Source organism: Monodelphis domestica, chromosome 7, assembly GCF_027887165.1.
Source record: "Monodelphis domestica isolate mMonDom1 chromosome 7, mMonDom1.pri, whole genome shotgun sequence".
In the NCBI taxonomy this organism is placed as follows: domain Eukaryota; kingdom Metazoa; phylum Chordata; class Mammalia; order Didelphimorphia; family Didelphidae; genus Monodelphis; species Monodelphis domestica.
The window spans coordinates 86,835,038-86,853,175 of NC_077233.1; the positions used below are offsets into that span (position 1 = coordinate 86,835,038).

General features: G+C 41.3%; 1 protein-coding gene across 2 annotated transcripts in view; it reads right to left on the reverse strand.

Annotated features, from left to right (window-relative positions):
• DNAH1 (dynein axonemal heavy chain 1) overlaps window positions 1-18,138 on the reverse strand; it is a 144,531-nt gene that overhangs the window by 76,235 nt on the left and 50,158 nt on the right. For both annotated transcript variants that reach the window (XM_056804959.1, XM_001380306.4), the window contains exons 19-27: window positions 14,240-14,438; window positions 10,900-11,153; window positions 10,170-10,382; window positions 5,471-5,635; window positions 4,766-4,887; window positions 4,036-4,141; window positions 3,083-3,262; window positions 1,955-2,095; window positions 930-1,093 (exon numbers count right to left, since the gene is read on the reverse strand). In XM_056804959.1, coding sequence (XP_056660937.1) covers window positions 930-1,093; window positions 1,955-2,095; window positions 3,083-3,262; window positions 4,036-4,141; window positions 4,766-4,887; window positions 5,471-5,635; window positions 10,170-10,382; window positions 10,900-11,153; window positions 14,240-14,438 — 1,544 coding nt within the window. The remainder of the gene's footprint in view (window positions 1-929; window positions 1,094-1,954; window positions 2,096-3,082; window positions 3,263-4,035; window positions 4,142-4,765; window positions 4,888-5,470; window positions 5,636-10,169; window positions 10,383-10,899; window positions 11,154-14,239; window positions 14,439-18,138) is intronic.

Below are 18,138 nucleotides of genomic sequence, written 5' to 3' on the forward strand. Positions count from 1 at the left end.
TGATTGGAAAAGGTTTGGATTGTATAATAATAAACTCTGATTTTTTCAGTTTTTGTTCAGGTGAGGAGAGGGGGTTTTTTTAGCTTTTTTTTTTTAATTAAAAAAGAGAAACATCACACCCAAGTGGATAGAAAGCTGGCCTCCCAGCCAGGAGAACCAGAGTTCAAGTCTCTCTGACCTACACTGTGTAAAAAATAGACTCGAATACAGGACTACAATCCCCATGAGCCTTTGCTCCACTTCCCCAGAATGCCTTGTAATCTCACCTGGGCCGAGATGGAGAAGGTATTTAAGTGGATTCAAAGGCTTTTGAGAGGTCTTGGCTGGGTTTTTTTTTTTGGACTTCCATTTTGGAGCAGAGGCGTCTCTTCCATGATGTGAGGTTATTTTGTCTAGGCCTCTGGCCTAGGCACATGTTTCTTACTTGTATATTCTTAATCTTTAACCTTTAATAAACCTCTAAAAAATATAATACTCCTTGCAGAGAGAAACTAATTTCTACCTGCCTCAGTCTCCCCATATTCCATAAATTTTAATCTTTACAACTGTCTGTGTGACTCTGGGCAAATCAACAAATTTCTCAGTGCTCCAGGCAACTCTCTTAAGTTGCAACTCTCAACCTTGAAATAACTCTCAGCTTTGAAATACCAGGGGCCGTCTCTCTAATTGTCCTGCCCACTCAGTTTCTCTGGCATCCTGGTTTCTGCCTGCCTGGCTTTGAACATGGTCTTGTTCCAGCTGATGCCATCGGACATAGGACACCTCCTGCCTGGCCCAGCCCCTAGTTTGTTCCCTTAGCCATAAACTGGCTCCTCTGGTCTAGGCTTCCCCACCTGTGTCCACCCTGTTTACAACCTGCTCTCTCTGTCTGCTCAGTTCACCAGGGCAAGAGAGAAAAGCTGGTCAAGCTGAAGAAGATGGTCAGTTACCTTAACTGAGAGATCCACTCAAAATCATTCACGCTGACCACATTCTCCTCTATCAGTTTGCCAGCCACATCCTTGGCATGAACCTCAATGACAATGAGTGCGGACAGCACAGCTCTCTGCATCCTAGATAGCTTCCCTCGGACCAGGGCCACCAGATCCTGTAGCTGAGGGAGGAGAGAGAACTATCCAGAGGGAGGCACACAAGGTGACTCAGCCACCTCCCTGCAGCCCATCAAAGAAGTACCAGCCCTAGCCATCAATTCCACTTTTATTTCTGGAGCATCCAAGCTAATGAGGCATGGTAGCACAAGAAGACCGAAAATGAAAGGCAACAGAGAGACAAGTGGGTGGCTAGGAGGCATTCAGGGCCTATTATTATAGAATTAAGGGAAAATGTAAACACATCTTGGCATTCCCCCAAACTCCTGCCAAGAACTACACTGGTTGTATTTGTGAAAGCAAATGGTTGAGGAAGGATGGAGACGTGTGGCATTCTCCTAGGAGGCTGAGACTATGCTATGTGGCTTGGGGATCGATGGATGGGAGGGAAAGGCCTTCAAGGAGCTAGCTTCCTCTCTCCTGGTCCCTTCACTATTCAGAAAATGGGTGATTGGCCTTTTCTTCAAACTCTCCATGCAAAGAGATTTTACAATCTTCCCAAGGTTCAGACCACACCTGGAAAGACCTCCAGATCGACCCATTTCCTGTCTCAGTACATGGCCACAAGCATTTATCAAGCCCTGAGTCTGGGCCAGAAACTGTAGTGGCTTCTGGGTCCATTTCAGGTCTCTCTGAACAGGTCTGTACCATTTTCATCTTTGTGTCACCCATAGTCCAGGACAGGGTTTCATACAGAGTAGGGGTTGTTCCATGAACTAGACTGAAGTAGGCAGATGGTCGCTCTTGTTTGCTTTCAGAGAGAGTGGGCCCAGGATGCTGGGGGAGGCAGGATGGGGGAGGCAGGTCCTTGGACAGACAATGGAACAGGGCTCTTTTTGAGTGCAAGAGGGTGCCAGGTCTCCTACCTGAGTGCCAAGCTGTGGGAAGAGACGGCTGCTTAGGTCCCCAGCCTCTAGGGCCTCTGATACCTCCTTTGTCCAAAATGTCTGACAGCCAGCAATAGTCACCTGGCCAGGCCAGTTCAAGACCCACTCAGGCCTCGGGGTCTGAAAAAATAGCATGCTGTGTCCAGTCAAGGAGTGATGGTTTTGCAGTCATCCTCTAACCCCTCCCCACCCAACTATCAGCTCTACATGGATCCTTCCTTTCCAACTGTTGTGACTGACAACTTCACTCTTATATCATCATGTCTTTGTGAGAAGTAGGCTTATCCCAAGATTCTTAGAAGCTTTCAGAGTTCTACTTAGAAAGCTAGTCAAATGTTTTTTGTTTGTTTTTTATTTAGAGCCCAAAAGAACTATCCATCTCTCTCATTCTATAGATGCAGAAACTGAGGCCTAACAAGATGAAGTGTCTTGGGGCAACCAAATCACTCAATGAATGGAGAGCCAGACCAAGAGACAGGAAGTCCTGGGTTCAAATCTGGCCTCAGACACTTCCTAGATGTGGGACCTTAGGCAAGTCATTTAACTCCCGTTGTCTAACTCTTACCACTCTTCTGCCTTGAAACTAATACACAGTATTGATTCTAAGATGGAAGATAAAGGTTAAAAAAAAAATGAGGTATCTTGTCCAAAGTCATACAGGCAATAGTGACAAAGCTGAGATTTGATCCCAGATCTTCTGACTCCAAATACATTGTACCATGACACTTCCCTGACTATCTAGGAACTTCCTAGAGATAATTTTTTTTAAATCCATATTCCCAAGGGAAATATTCAAAAAACCTCTAAAATCATGGAGCAATAGCAAAGGCATTGGTCAAGGAGTTGGAAGACCTATGTCTGAGTCCTAGCTCTGCCACTTCCTAATTTTTTCACCGCACCTTACAAATTTGTCCAGAGAAAGGAGCATGGCAAAGTGTTATAGAACTAGGAGTTATTGTCAGCAGCTTCATTGTGATTATTCTTATTCTTACTCTTACTACAGCCCACTTCCTCCATCAGCCAAAGGCTTCATGGCCTAGGCAGAGAGGGAAAGTGAACTAGAAGGTATGTTCTTGGCTGGCAATGGTAGGGAAAATGAGTTCGCACCTCAGGATAGGCCCGGATTGCTCGCTCGATGAAGTCGTGCACACTGGCCTTCATGCTATGCTCCACCTCCAGGAGCCAATCTTCCACATTGCCAGTGGGATAAATGAAAAAGGAGAGCTGCACCTCCTCACCTTCACCAGAGTACATATGAGTAATCTGCAAGTCTTCCTGGAAAAGCAGCTGGTAGGGCAGAGAGGGGGAAAAGAAGGGAAGAAAAAGTGTCTTCTCCTGGCCCCAGGCCAAGGGAGCCACACTTGCTAGTCCCACACTTGAAGCTCTCGAGTTCTCTTGGGCTAAGGGAAGGCTTGGAAGTCTACTGAATGGCCAGAGCTTAAATGACAAGAGCTTGGCCAAGGGCTGCTGGCTGGGGGCCACTTCTGGTTGTGTTTTGTTCTATAGCCTTAAACTTCCTAGTTCTGACATGTTTAATTCCTCACTAAAGAATCAGAAACCAAATAGAACCCAGCCTTTTTTTGAGCTCAAATCAGGGAACGGGCAAATCATAGATCACAAACCCATGGAACATGAGAGCTTGGAGGGTTCGCGGGGCCCATGTTATCCCAAATCCTTATTTTACAGATGGAGCAGCCAGCCCAGAGAAGGGAAGTGTAGGGACTGGCCTATGACTTTCTTTTCTTACAGAGGAAAGGGAAGAAAGGCCAGTTCCTGCTTCCTACTAGTACCCACCATGAGTAGGCTTTCCTTTGATCCCAATAGAGCACCATACATCTACATTACAGGATAAATACCAAAGACTATGTCTGCTTTCCTTTCTGACTCAGGCTCAGGGCCTGCACCCGCTCCCCTCCTCTGCTCCCATTGCTTGTGTAAAGGACATGTGGGAGACTATTGCTTTTTCTTCTCAACTGCTACATCTGCCATTCCCAGGTTCTCTTGAGCTATAAAGGATGGGAAGCCTCAGGTTGCCTAAGGAAGACCCCAGTCCTAATTACCCGAGCAATGTTTTCAAAGCACTTCCGGAGATGAGGTTGTACAGCTGTGGGGTCTTTTGTCTGGGACAGGATCTCCAACAGTTCATCATCAGACAAGAAGTAGAATCTGAAAAAGAAGAGGCAGAGGTGGGGAAGGTCACAAAGGGTGCGTGCTTATATTCCTTGGGGAGGGATAGTCAATGATGTAGGTCCTATGGTCACCAACTAGACCTCTGCTCTCTGGGACATATCCCCATGGATGCCTGTGGCCTCGAAAGGCCGAAAATTTTTTGGTGACTCTTAAATCTGACTTTCAGGGAAAAAAGGGCATGGACTCCAGCAAATATAGAAGTAGAATAATTATTCACTATTCTAACTCCCCATGAAGGGGTTTGTTTTTAGGATATTTGACACAAAACCTCAAATCTAAGGCTTTCTTTTCGTTTCCCTAAAGATCAGTCATCCTTGGTGACCAGGCATCATCCATGGAAGGGGATCAGGCCTCAGAGAACATTCCTTATACTTCTGTAGCCTCAGACATTAGGCTACCGCAGAACAACTATATCACAGTACCCATCGGCTGGTTATGCTGTGCTTATAATAGCTAATGTCACACAGCCACCCCAGCGACCTTCTTTAGGACACTCCATCACCAACTAGCTAATTTTCTGAGCCCTGTACACCCAGGGTGCTTGTTTCGAATCTTGCTCTCTCTCAATAATGAAGTCAAGAGAAAAGGACACAGGCTTACCTGGGGAAAGCAGCTCTCTTGGTCTCCAGATACTCGCTCAGGCCTTTCTGAACCAGATCTAATAGTTTGTTACAGTCTCTTAGTGTGTCCAGTAGCCGCTGATCAGCACATACATTAATCACCTGGATAATCAAAGGCCCATGAAAAACAGACATAGAGGATAGGAGGTCTGTCAGCAAGGAGTTGACCCTGGGCTCAACTATCAAACAAACAAAGGAATTCAGGCAGAAGGTAGAGGCCCACTATGGGACACAAGACAAAATGCTCAAGGAAAAGCTAAATTCATTTTCCCATTCAGGGGTGGGAGGCAGGGAACAGAGGAGGACACTAGATTCAATGCAATTTGATAACCACTTATTAAATACTAAGTCCTGAGGATATACACAGTTCAGGCAAGACTCATTCAGTCTCTGCCCTCCTGGAACTGGTAACAGATAGAGGAGCTAACACACATGACCTAGAAAAGTCATCTCTCCATCTTGGTTAGAGAGATGCCATTTTGTTATCCTGCACTTGGGATGTTGTCATAGATGATCTCTGAGATCTCCCCTCATTCCTGGCCTTCGTAGATTCCATGATCAGAGGGAGCCTCCCAGAAGCTCCTGTTTTGCCTCCTGCCTCCTCCCTCATCCCAGAGGGGTCCTTGCTCTCCCATACAACTGGATGAGAAGATGTGGCACCCATCACCCTATTAGTCCAGCCCACCTCTCTGTTCTCATTGGCATTCTTCATGATTTTCCTCCACATCCTCTCCATTGTCTGATAGCGTTTACTCTCCACTGGCAGCTGCCGAGTGATATCCTCAGAGCTGAAGATGGGCTCCAGGTACAACCAAGACCGCTGGCAGGTAAGCCACTCCTCAAGTACTTCCTGGGGAAAGGAGATAACCATCCACAGTTAGAGCAGGAGAACATTTAGGTGGCACCTCTGGTTATTTAAAAAATTTTCTCCAAAAGTGCTGAACAGAAAAGAGTGTTTATTAGCTCAGAACATGAGAAACAAAATGGTAAGACAAAGTGTGTTTGAATCCCAGCTCTGAAATTTATTAGAACAAGGTACCTTGGACAAGTCACTATCCTTTAATGACCCTCAGCTTCCTCAATGAGAAAAATGAGCGTAACAATTTCAAGATGATAGGCATGTAATATTCATAAATGAAAGAGATTTGAAAATTCTTTTCCTCTTAGATCATTCTGAGAAGCCAATGAAATGAGGCATGTAAAGTATTGCTGTTTAAAGGAGATTTCTAGGAAGACGAAAAAGTGGAAAGTCACAAAAGAATCCATCTCTTCACTGGCCCCATCAAAAGTAACAAAAGAAATACAAAAAGAAGCAAAAAATTCCAAACCTCTCAAAATAAAGTTGTTCTTAGGAGAAAAAAACACTCAAAGAAACAAACAAAAATTCTGATTATCTGAAAAAATAGTATAAATTACAAGGAGTCAAAGCCAAAACACCAAAGGGAAAATGTAAGGAAAAAGCATAAAACTAGACTTTTTTTAAAAAATGAATTATAAACATACTGAGAAATTAAAAGAGGAAATCAGCAAAAAATATCACAAAGTGAACTTTTAAAAGGAACTTAATATATTAACTAAGGAATCTCAAGGCAAGATTATATTAAAGAAAACTGGAAAATCTCTTTGGAGAATATAAGCAAAAAATACACTCAATGAAAAAGCCGAATCATTGTACAAGAGGACAGAATGGTACAAAAACAGAAAAAATGAATACTATACAACTGCAAACAGATTTTTAAAATAAACAGAAAAAAAGTGATGGTTCTAGGATATCGTTCAAGGAGAGAAAATACAAGAACTAGGATATTTTCCAAAAATTATGAAGTCTAAAATAATCTTACCACTATATTTCAGGAAATTATGTAAAGAGATTTACTAGAAATACTGAAAAACAAAAATTACATATCAAATCAATAGAATCCACAGGATGCCCACAGAATAGAATTTCTAATTCAATTCCCTCAAGTACTTCATTGACAAACTCTAAAACTGCAATCAGTGGGGGCAGCTGGGTGGCTCGGTGGATTGAGAGTCAGGCCCAGAGATGGGAGGTCCTGAGTTCAAATTTGACCTCAGATACTTCCTAGCTGTGTGACCCTCGGCGAGTCACATAACCCCCATGGCCTAGCCCTTACCACTCTTCTGCCTTAGAACCAATACCCAGTATCAATTCTAAGATGGAAGGTAAGGGTTAAAAAAAAAAACTACAATAAGAAACAGATGGTTTTATAATCAAGAAGATGTATACTAAAAACTGCACAAGAGGTATATAAAAGAAAAAATGAATGAACAAAACTTCCTAATGGAGACTCTGAGGCATTAACATAAAAGTCATTATGAAAACTTTATGCATCAAAATTAATTAAAATAGTCATTGAGCAACTTTGGTTGAATTGATATTGAGTTTTTAAAAATTTTTAATTTTAAAACTGTTAAAGATGGAAATTGCACATTACTTTTCTATTAAAATAAGAAATAACAGACACTGAAATAGACTAGAGAAAAGACTTAAAACCCTAAAAAACTAGCTAATTTTTCAAATCCACCCCTTTTAAAAATTTTGCTTCTACTGAGTTGTTTGCTGGTGGTCTTCCCCATTCAACTCTGAGCATCTTGAGAGAAGGGATGTGTTTTGTCTTTTCTTTGTATCTCCAGCACTTAGATCAATGCCTAGCACACAATAGGTGCTTTATTGACTAACTAAAATGAGAAAATTAATCATGTAGAAATGGATATGAATAAACAGAACTTTTTAAATATGCAGGAAATAAAAACAAAGAAGTATTAAAGGGGCACAAAACTGAGCAATTGTTACTATCTTGTTCTTATATGTCTATAAAGATATATAGATATGTAGATATGCATACAATTTGATACATATATGTAACATACAATTTAATACATGACATTTTAAAAAACTATACATAATAAAAAGTTTCTCATTGTGTTTGTTCATAACTGTTAAATTCAAAATATAAAAAAAATTTAAAGAAATGTATAATATGAAAGCCCAACCTTAAAAGACCCTTTCCCACATAAAGACAACAAGAACAGAGAGCCAGGGTTGCACTGTCAAGCAAAGCATTCCATTCAATAGTTATTTTATAATTGTGATTAGTTACTATCTAAATGTGGTCACTGTTGGGGAGTGGGTGATTAAAAACAATAGTGGTGTTGTTTGGGTTACCAAAGGAGTGATACAAAACTTATACACTTAATAGTAGAAAAAGATACAAACTGTGTTTAGTGGTTTGTGTTTGCTTTTGGAAAAGAATTATTTTAGTGAAATAAGGAGGATGAGATTGTTTTTTGACTAAATTTATAACCTATGTCACACTCATTACATTAAAAAGTTTTTAAAAGGAATAGGATTTTTATTAACATGATAAGTATTCATTTGAAATTAAAAGTTAGTTTTACATGTGATAGAAAACATTAGAGGCTTACTAAGAAAAGTGGTAAAGTCGGTCTTTATATATTCACTATTATTCTATGATCCTGTATTTGAAATGCTATCTATTAGCAATAAAATTAGGGCCGTGGGAGTTGTAAGGAATAATCATAGGCAGAGAAAGCCAATATCCATGGTTAGGTCAAACCAATCTAGTATAGTCTACTAAAGCCTATTTATAAATTTCATATAATATTAATATCGATGGGCTCTATTGAAGCCCATGAAGTAAAGTAATAAAATGAATATGGAAGAACAAATGGATGAAACTATAAAGGGGAATTATAAAATGAAAAAAAAGAGGAAAGAAGGCTTTATTTACTTAAATAATTCACACTAGTACAGAATGAAAAATAGAACAGAGGTGTGTGAGATGGAATAAATGTGTAATTCTCAAAGTAAAATATTTTACTTGCTCCCCCATCCCAATATTCCCAAGACAGAGGCGCCCAGATGACTTTCCCAAGGGAAAGCTTTTAGCATGTTTCAAACGAAGAACATTTGTTGCTTATTTAACTAATCTCAGGACAAAACTAGCCAGGGAAAGTACATTTTCTCCTCTAACCTCAAGGACAATGCTCATGAGAGTGTCAAGAAAGTAATTCTTTTGTTCTGTCTATTTTACTTACTGTACCCCAGGTGTCTGCTGCTGCCCCTTTTCACATTAACAGATTTCTATTAGGAGAATCTGTCACCTTTCTGAACAGAGAATAAAAACTCTGCCTCTCTAGTCCCACTCAATGGCATAGTGCACAGAAGCAAAAATGTTTTCAATATTTTTAATAAATTCATTCAAGAGAAGCTGCTAAAAAAATTAGAAAGATTAAAATATGGTTAGATCCCCATCTTATAAACTCTACAGAAATAGTAATATTATTTTGTCATATATCAATAGATATTGAAAAGATCGTTTAAATTTTCAGTAATCCTAAGGTTTTTTAAAATTTTTACTAATATGATAATAAGTATTAATTTGAAACAAAGAAGAGTTAGCATTATATGTAATGGAGAAACATTAGAGGCTTTCCTACTAAGAACGGTGGCAAAGTTGGACTTATATTCACTATTTTACAGCAAACTATGGTCAAACATTTTTTAAAAAACTTCATAGAAATAAGAAAAAATGACATCTATCATAATTGTGAAGAGGGAGAAATTCTTAACCATTCAAAAACAGATGAAATTCTAGGGAGGCAGCTAGGTGGCTCAGTGAATAGAGAGCCAGGCAGGGAGATAGGGGGTCCTGAGTTCAAATATGGCCTCAGACACTTCCTAGCTGTGTCATTTAACTTCTGCCTTACAATTGATACTCAGTATCAATTCTAAGACAGAAAGTAAGAGGGGAAGAGGGGAAGAGGGGAAGGGAGAAGCAGGAGAAAGGAGGGAAGGAAGGAAGGAAGGAAGGAAGGAAGGAAGGAAGGAAGGAAGGAAGGAAGGAAGGAAGGAAGGAAGGAAGGAAGGAAGGAAGGAAGGAAGGAAGGAAGGAAGGAAGGAAGGAAGGAAGGAAGGAAGGAAGGAAGGAAGGAAGGAAGGGAGGAAGGGAGGAAGGGAGGAAGGGAGGAAGGGAGGAAGGGAGGAAGGGAGGGAGGGAGGAAGGAAGGGAGGGAGGGAGGGAGGGAGGGAGGGAGGGAGGAAAGAGGGGGAAAGAAAGAAAGGGGGGAGGAGAGAAGGCCTTTTACAACACCTATTGTGTCCCAAGCACTTCATAAATATCATCTCATTTAGGTCATTATTATCCTTGTTTTACAGTTAAGAAAACTGAAGCAGGCAGCAGTTTAAGTAACTTTCCCAGGGTCACTCAGCTGGTAAGTGTCAGAGACCCTGACCACAGCCTAATGCCCCACCCTCTGTACCACCTAGATGACAAAAAGAGGAGGCAGGTGAAAAGTGGGGGCTTCCACTGAAAGAAGCTAGGGAGGGGGCTGGACATTACCTGGGTCAGTCTCAGCTTGGTTTCCCAGGTGTTGATTCTACTCTCAAATGGTTTCTTGAAAGGTGAGAAAGACATGCTCTGGGTCATGACTATGTGGTCATCCAGGAGCTGAGAGGCCTCATCAGGGCTCTTCAGAATAAACGTCTCTGTTTCTTTATATGGCAACACATTGAATAGGACTGTCGTCCATTCCTTCTCCATCTTATCCAGGGCCTACAAATGACAAGGTATGGACAGAATGGAGGCCCCTCTCATAAGGACCCAGACCTCCTGACCCACGGAGCGCCTTGGCCACATACACAACCTCCTGGCTGTGTGCTTTGGGGAGAATCTTCTCGTTCTTGTAAAGGCGTGGGTCCCTAGGCCAGGAGAGCTCTTTAAATAAGACAAGAACTAGTACTATCTTGTCCAAGTAAAAACTTTCACATAGGCTCAGACCCTGACTATTGCAACACATTTGATTAATTGACTTATCACAGTTTTTGTGGCCTCCTACCAACTCCTCAGCTCCAAAACTAACCTTCATCTAACCTCCTCCTTAGTGCCAGAATCCTCTCCGAGCACCCCTGACAAGCAGTGGGCTCGCCTTCCACCATTGGCATCCTCCAGAAACAAGGAGCTTGCTTCTGCTGGAGGTGGACCCTGGCCCATCAGAAAGTGTTTCCTGATACTGAATGCCTTGTGCCCACAGTCCTGTCACCCCCTGACCCTGACAGGGTTGATTCCCTACCTGCTCAATGGCATATTCCTTGCCTGCCACCTCAGCCACCTTGCTGATGGCTTCAATGTGATCTTGCAGGTTCATTTCCAGACACTTAGAAAAGGTAAGATTTGCCTTTGGCTTGACATTCATGTTGATGTTTTCAGAAAGCATCTCCCAGTGCCGGTTCCGCATGCCAGGGTTCCGCAAGCCCTGGATCAGGGGGATGTAAGGCTTGAAATCCTCAATTCTTCCCCGGATATCAATGGCCACCATCTGGCAGGCTTAAGAGAAAAAGAGCAAGATGTTTCCAAGATCCAAGTGAGGTTAGAAGAAAGGTCAGGACTCACCACTGTGAAGATTGGATTTAACTATCTCCTGATTGTAACAATGAAGATACTTACCTCTTCCTTTATAGTGAAGCTAGAATTGTAAGCTACAATCTATTTTTAGATTTTAACTACAAAAAGGTGTTAAGTAACTACAAAAGGTGAACTTACCAAAAGAGGTGTTAAGAAACCCAAAAAGATATAATCTAACCAGAGAAGATGAGAACTAAAGAGTGGGCAGTCCTGGAGAAAAGTGTCTGCTGTGATTGGTAGGTGTGAAAATTTAGTGGAAGAGACACAAGAGAAAAAGATCTTTAAAAAGAGGCCCAGAGGCCAGAAGAAGAGATTTTTTGATTCAAGGAGACAGAAGAGCTCTCTGACTTGACTCAGAGGAGAGACTGGAAGACAGACATCCAGACTTCTTTCCATTTAGATGGTCATAGTTGGTGAGTGAAGGACTGACTTAGTGACCCTGCCATTCTCAGAGGTGTAAACCTCCGAGAAAGGCCCATGGTCTTGAGACTCTTTTCCCTGAGTAAGGCCTTAGTATTTCTACCTGGCTCAAAGGAAGCCAGAGTTTCCTGTCTCTTTCTCTCTCTCTCATTCCTTAATATCTTCTCTCTATTGTAAATAAACTACCATAAATTTCATTTACTTTAGTAATTCATTTTGGGATTTAGAAATTAAATCCCTGGCAACCACCTATATAAATATTCAGAGTCCAACTACAAAAAAAAAAGTAACAGTGACTTGCCTAGGGTCACACAGCTAGGAAGTGTCTGAGGCCAGATTTGAACCTAGGATCTCCCATCTCTAGGCCTGGAGCTCTATCCTGAATCACCCAGCTGCCCTTGGAGAACCCTTTTAAAGTTATCTTCTCCTAAAGAGTGATCTGTCCCTGAAAGATTGCATGGGTCTGCCCTTGGCCATGGGAGGCCAGTAGGAGCTTCTCCACAGAAGTTCTCCACGGATATGGAGGTCTCTGAAAGAATGAACTTCCACCCACACAGGTGGCAATGCTTTGGACGGTGTCTGGGGCTCTGAATTGTACAACCAGCAGAATTTCAGGCAGAAGAAGATGCAGACCCAGATTCAGAGAGCTTAGGGAGGCATATCTGAGCAGTAAAGTAGGTGAGATTCTAGATAGAGAGCAAGCTGCCAGCTTAGAGGATCTGAGAAGGCTTCATGGAGAAGGCATCCTTTGAATTGGATCTTAAAAGATAAGTAGTCTTTCTTTCAAAAAAAAAAAAGAGAAGGGGAGGGAGATGAGTAAGGAAGGGTGTGCCCAAAGGTTCTGGGGGAAAGCACAGAGAAAGGTAAGTAGTCTGGTTTGAAAAACATGGGAAATACAGAGACAGAAGCAACATCCCAGCCAAATTGTTCCTAAATTCACAACGGTTCACCTCTCACCTCAGAGCCCGTGTGTGCCCATCTATGCCCAGAAGGTTTTCCCACCTCCTTCAAATTTCAATATTTACCTTGATCTTTTGTTCTTCCAGATGAACTTTGTTATAATTTTTTCTAATTCTATAAAAAAGTTTTTTGGCAGTTTGAAAGGTATGACACTGAAAAAGCAGATTAATTTGGGTAGGATTGTCCTTTTTCTTATATTAGCTCATCCTACACATGAGCAATTAATGTTTTTCCAGTTATTTAGATCTAGTTTTAATTCTGTGAAAAGTGTTTTGTAATTGTGTTCATATAATTTTTATGTTTGTCTTGGCAGATAGATTCCTAAATATTTTATATTGTCTAGAGTGATTTTAAATGGCGTTTCTCTTTCTAAGTCTTGCTGCTGAATTTTATTGAAAATATATAGAAATGCTAATGGGTTTATCTTGTACCATGCAACTTTGCTAAAGTTGTTAATTATTTCCACTAGTCTTTTAGTTGATTTTCTAGGATTTTCTAGACTATTATATCATCTGCAAAAAGTGCTAATTTAGTTTCTTTATTGCCAACTTTAATCCCTTCAATTTCTTTTTCTTCCCTAATTGCTATCTCTAACATTTCTAATACAATATTAAATAATAGAGGTGATAATGGGTATCCTTGTTTCATTCCTGATCTTATTGGGAAAGCTTCTAACTTATCCTCATTGCAGATGATGCTTGCCGATGGCTTTAAATATATACTGTTTATTAATCAGTTTATTTACAGTTTTATTTGGGGGGCCCAGATCAAATTGCTTAACATCTCCAAATGGGAGAATGGAATGGAGGGAGATGGTTTTGGAAAACATATGTTGAAAATTATTAATCCATGTCATTGGGAAAATAAAATATCCTTGAATGAAAAAAAAAAATACCACTTTGGGAGCCACTCAAAGGCGAGAAAGTGAAATGATGAGGCCTGCACATTAAGAAGATGATGATGGTGACTGTGCAAAAAATGGATGGTACAGAAGAGAAACAGGAAGCATCAACAGACCTGGATAACCAAGTACATGTGTAGTGGGGCAGTAGTTAATGGACAACAGAGTTAAAGATGACACCAATTTTTCTGATCTGGGTCAATGGGAAAGAAGTGGTATCAACAGACCAAGGGAAAGTAGGGACAGGGGCTTTAAGAACCCAGGATTCTAGTATCATGGGACCTCAGCAATGGAAAGGACCAACCTCCCCACACTGTCCATTTGGGGGTGGGAGGGAAGCATCTAAGTTCAAATCTGGTCTCAGATACTGACTAACTGTATGACCCTGGGCAAGTTTGTTATTTAACCTCCGTTTACCTTGGTTTCTTTATCTATACAGTGGGGATCGCAATGGCCCCTATCTCCCAGGGCTATTGTGAATATTAAATAAGAAAATATGTATAAAGTGCTTTGCATAGTGCCTGGCACATAGCTATAATGTTAGCAATAATTATTAATGGCAGAGCTGGGACCCAAATTCAGGTCTCGTGATTTCTAAAGTCAGGATTTTATCCCCTGGTGCCAAGCAAACCGAGTCTATTCCTTGTTCCCACTATACCCCTTCAGGTATCTGAAGACAGTGGCTGGGTGTGTCCTAAGTCTCTTTTTCTCAGAGTCATGGGGTTACCTGGAACATCTCTGAACTGCTTCACACATTTATGAATTGTCTTGAAGGACTCAATCACAATCTTTTCCAGTTGCTCGGCATCGATGGCAGACAGAGGGTCATTCATCCAGCTTTCTGAACTACGTAACCAGTCGGAAGCTGTGGTCCACAGGTCCCAGTAAGGCTGGAACTCCTTGATCATCTTGAAAAGTTTGTCATACTATAGAAGAGAAAATAGTACACTGTTAGGGTAGTATTCCGCATTTTAACAACTATTAGTGGGTTTTCACTTCTAGGAGCCAAGATGGTGAAGTAAGAAATGTTTCAAGTTCACCAAAACCTATCTCCAAAAAAACTACCCCTCAAAAAAAGCCTCAAAACAAAATTTGGAATGGCAGAACCAACAAAAAACAGAGTGGAGCAGGGTTTTAGCCAAAGAAAATGCAGAGGGACAATAGGAAGGACCCATCTTGTCTTGCTGGAGTAAAAGGGAAGAGCAGTAGAACCAGCAGCTTGAGGAACATATTGAGCACATATTGTGGAGATTGAGGTACAGGCATATGCCTGGTACAGGCATAACCAGCAACATCAGGGAGATCTGGTAGCTGAGGAGCAGAATCCAGATAAATCCACTGCATGTGGCACCTGGAAGAACACAGGGGTAGTACTCTCTCCACCCCAGAGGTAGCGCTAAACTTCAATATATATAGGCAAAGTCATGAAAAAAATCCCCCAATCCTCCAAAATAAACAAAAGACAAAGAAATTGCCTGACTGGAAAGCTATTTCAGCAAAAGATCAAAATTCAAGCCCAGATGTGGACAGCAATGCCAAAACAAAAATGTGTGAAGCCTCAAAGGCAAGTGTGAAAAGATGTTGAGCCCAAAATGAATTCCTAGAAGAGCTCCAAAAGAGGAACAAAATAATAATAATAATAATAATAACAATTATAGAAGAAAAAATAGAAAAAAAATTATAGAAAAAGTCAATAGCTTAGAACTGTGTTGGCAAACCTATGGCATCTGTGCTGGAGGAAACGGCTCCCCTCCCCTACTCCACCATGCCTGAGGACATTCCTCACTTCACCGGCTCCTCTGTCTAGCAACCCAATGGGAATGCTTTCTCCCTCCCCTGTCTGGGGTAAGGGGGGCAGCTCAAATGTGGTATGAGGGGGCAATTTGTTGCCATCACTGGCTTAGAACAAAAGCTCAAATAATGGCTCCCTAAAAATTAGAATTGGACAAATAGAAACTATTGACTCCATAAGACAGCAAAGCCTAGAGGCTCTAATAGCTTTGCCCAGATGTCCCAGAGTCATGGATCATGGTCACTTCCAGTTTTCACTCCTCTGCTAAAAACATGTGTACAGAATGCTCCACTTGACCTTGCCTAGTTGCCAGTAGCCTGCCTATTTGGGGAAAGGGAGCAAAGAATTCAAATGGATGTCATTCTTCACATAGTCACTGTACAAATGCCTACTGCTCTAGAAGAAACCCCTATTAGGTGCTGGAAATTATAGTGATATTGTGATATAGTGATGATCATAATATTGTAATAATAATAATAGACATATATAGAAATGCCCCTTTCATATATACATTACCTTATTTGGTCTTTAGAATAATGCTATGAAGTAAAAGCCATAAATAGTAATATCCCCATTTTACTGATGAAGATACTGATATTCAGAGTTTAAGTGAGCTGCCCAAATAGGTGGAATTCAAACTTAGGTCCCTCCTCCTTCTGGGTCCAGGGCTCTCTTTTTCACCAACTCATGCTGCCTTCCACTTGGCATGGTCCTTGAGGACACCCCTACCGGTCATTATACCAGGTGGGGCACAGGACCTGAGACATGCCTTTACATAGAGGGCTTCCATGCAGCTTCCCAAAAGTAGAGCAGAAAAATGCCCCAGCTCTGAAGCCTTGCTTCCACAAGTGCTCCTGGCCATAGGGGCCTTGCTCTCTGCTACTCCTGATCTCCCTGATGTCTCCACTTGACCCTAACATTTCAACAACAATGTGGCTGCAACAGTGGAAGGGCCACTCAGACATGGTTTGAATTCCAAATGCAACACTTATTGGTTGTTTGACGAGAGGCCATTCATCTAAGACCTCTCAGTCTATTTCCTCACCTGTAAAATGGGAATAGTAACCCCTACACAATCTACCTCCCAGGGTTATTGTGAGGAAAGTGCTTTGTAAATTGCAAAGCACTCAAGAAATATAAACAAGTGTGATTAAGAGTCTACAGTTAACTGGTTGCCTGACAAACTCTTGGTGAGTTGCTTCATCTCATGCTTTGGTTTCTGGTTCTTTCCACTCCCACCCCCTCAATTGAGAACTGTGTAATTAGAATCTATTACCCTAAAAAAACTACAAATTCCAGCAGAACTATGATTCCCAGAACACCACTCATTTCCTGTCATTACATGCTGACGTAGACAGGATATAAATTGGGTGGAGGTCTACCTCTCTTTCCTTCCTGTTGTGGTTTTGGTGGAGTGGGCTTTTTGAGCATGTAGAAAAACTTAGTTATGTAAAAGTTAAAATTAAATCTCAGTAATAATACTATATTTTAAGAGATTTATTAATGATTATTAGAAATCAAGGAATAAAAAAGATACAAAATAAAGACCACATGCCCATGGCTGGTCAGTCATTTTTTTAGTCAACCCCACTCACCACCATCAATGCTGAATCTACATCAGAGATGGAGTCTCCAAAGCCCATGCCCTTTATCCTGTCTATAGGAAGTACATAATGACAGGAAGTCAGTGGGCTCTTGGGATGTGTAGTCCTTTTTTAGGGTAACAGATTTTTCAATTATACATTTGCATGGTTCTATTTTGTCAGATAATAAACTTTATAAAAATAATACTTGAAGTATTGGACATTAGTTTAAATCCTACAAAACTTTGCCCCATATTTCATTGAAAAAATTCAGGCCATTTGCTGTGAGCTCCCTGTTCTCCTCTCTTCCCCACTCACATCACTCAGATGCTTTCTATCTTTTTTCTCCTTCACCTGTCACCCATGAAGAGATGATCGCCCTTTTTGCCAAGGTAAACTCCTCACCTGCATGAGTGATCCCATTCCACCATGTCTTCTCCAGCAGATACGCCCTCCATTGTGCCTCCTCTGTCATTTATCTTTATTCTTCTGTCTACTGGCTGCTTCCCTGTTGGTCATTTTTCTATGGCTCTCCACCCTTTCATGGCTAACCTTGTAGGCCACCTACAATAAGTACCACTTCCTTTCCTCTCTCATCATCTGAAACTGCTGTCTCCTGACCCCCACTCTTGCATCTCTAAATGTCTATAGGACATCTCGAACTCTATGTCCTAGAAACATCAACATGTCCAGAAATGAACTCATTGTCTTTCCCAAAAAACCCTCATTCTTCCCAGCTTCCATATACCCGTCAAGGGTATCACCATCCTCCTAGTCACCCAGGCTCAAAACCTAGAAGTTATTCTTGGCTCCTCACTCTCTCCATCATCCATATCTAACCACTAGTCAGATCCTCTGGATCCACCTCTCTTCACTTCATTCAATCCTCTGACACTGCTAACACACTGGTATAGTTCCTTACCCTGTCCCAACTGGACTATCACAATGGCCTGCTGGTTGACTTCCTTGCTTCAAGTCTCTCCCCACTTTGTTCATTTTTTGCTCAGCTATCAGGTTGGTCTTCTTAAAATACAGTTCTGACCATATCACTCCCCCATTCAACAAACTCCAGTGGCTCCCTATCACCTCCAGGATCAAATGTAAAATTTTATGTTTGGCTTTTAAAGCCTTGAATTATTTCATTTTTGTCTTTGTCTCTCTAGCATAGTGCATATCATAGAGCTTGGTTGATAGTAGGTCCTTAACAAATGCCTGTGATTGACCGATTGCTTCACTCCCCTAGACCCCCAC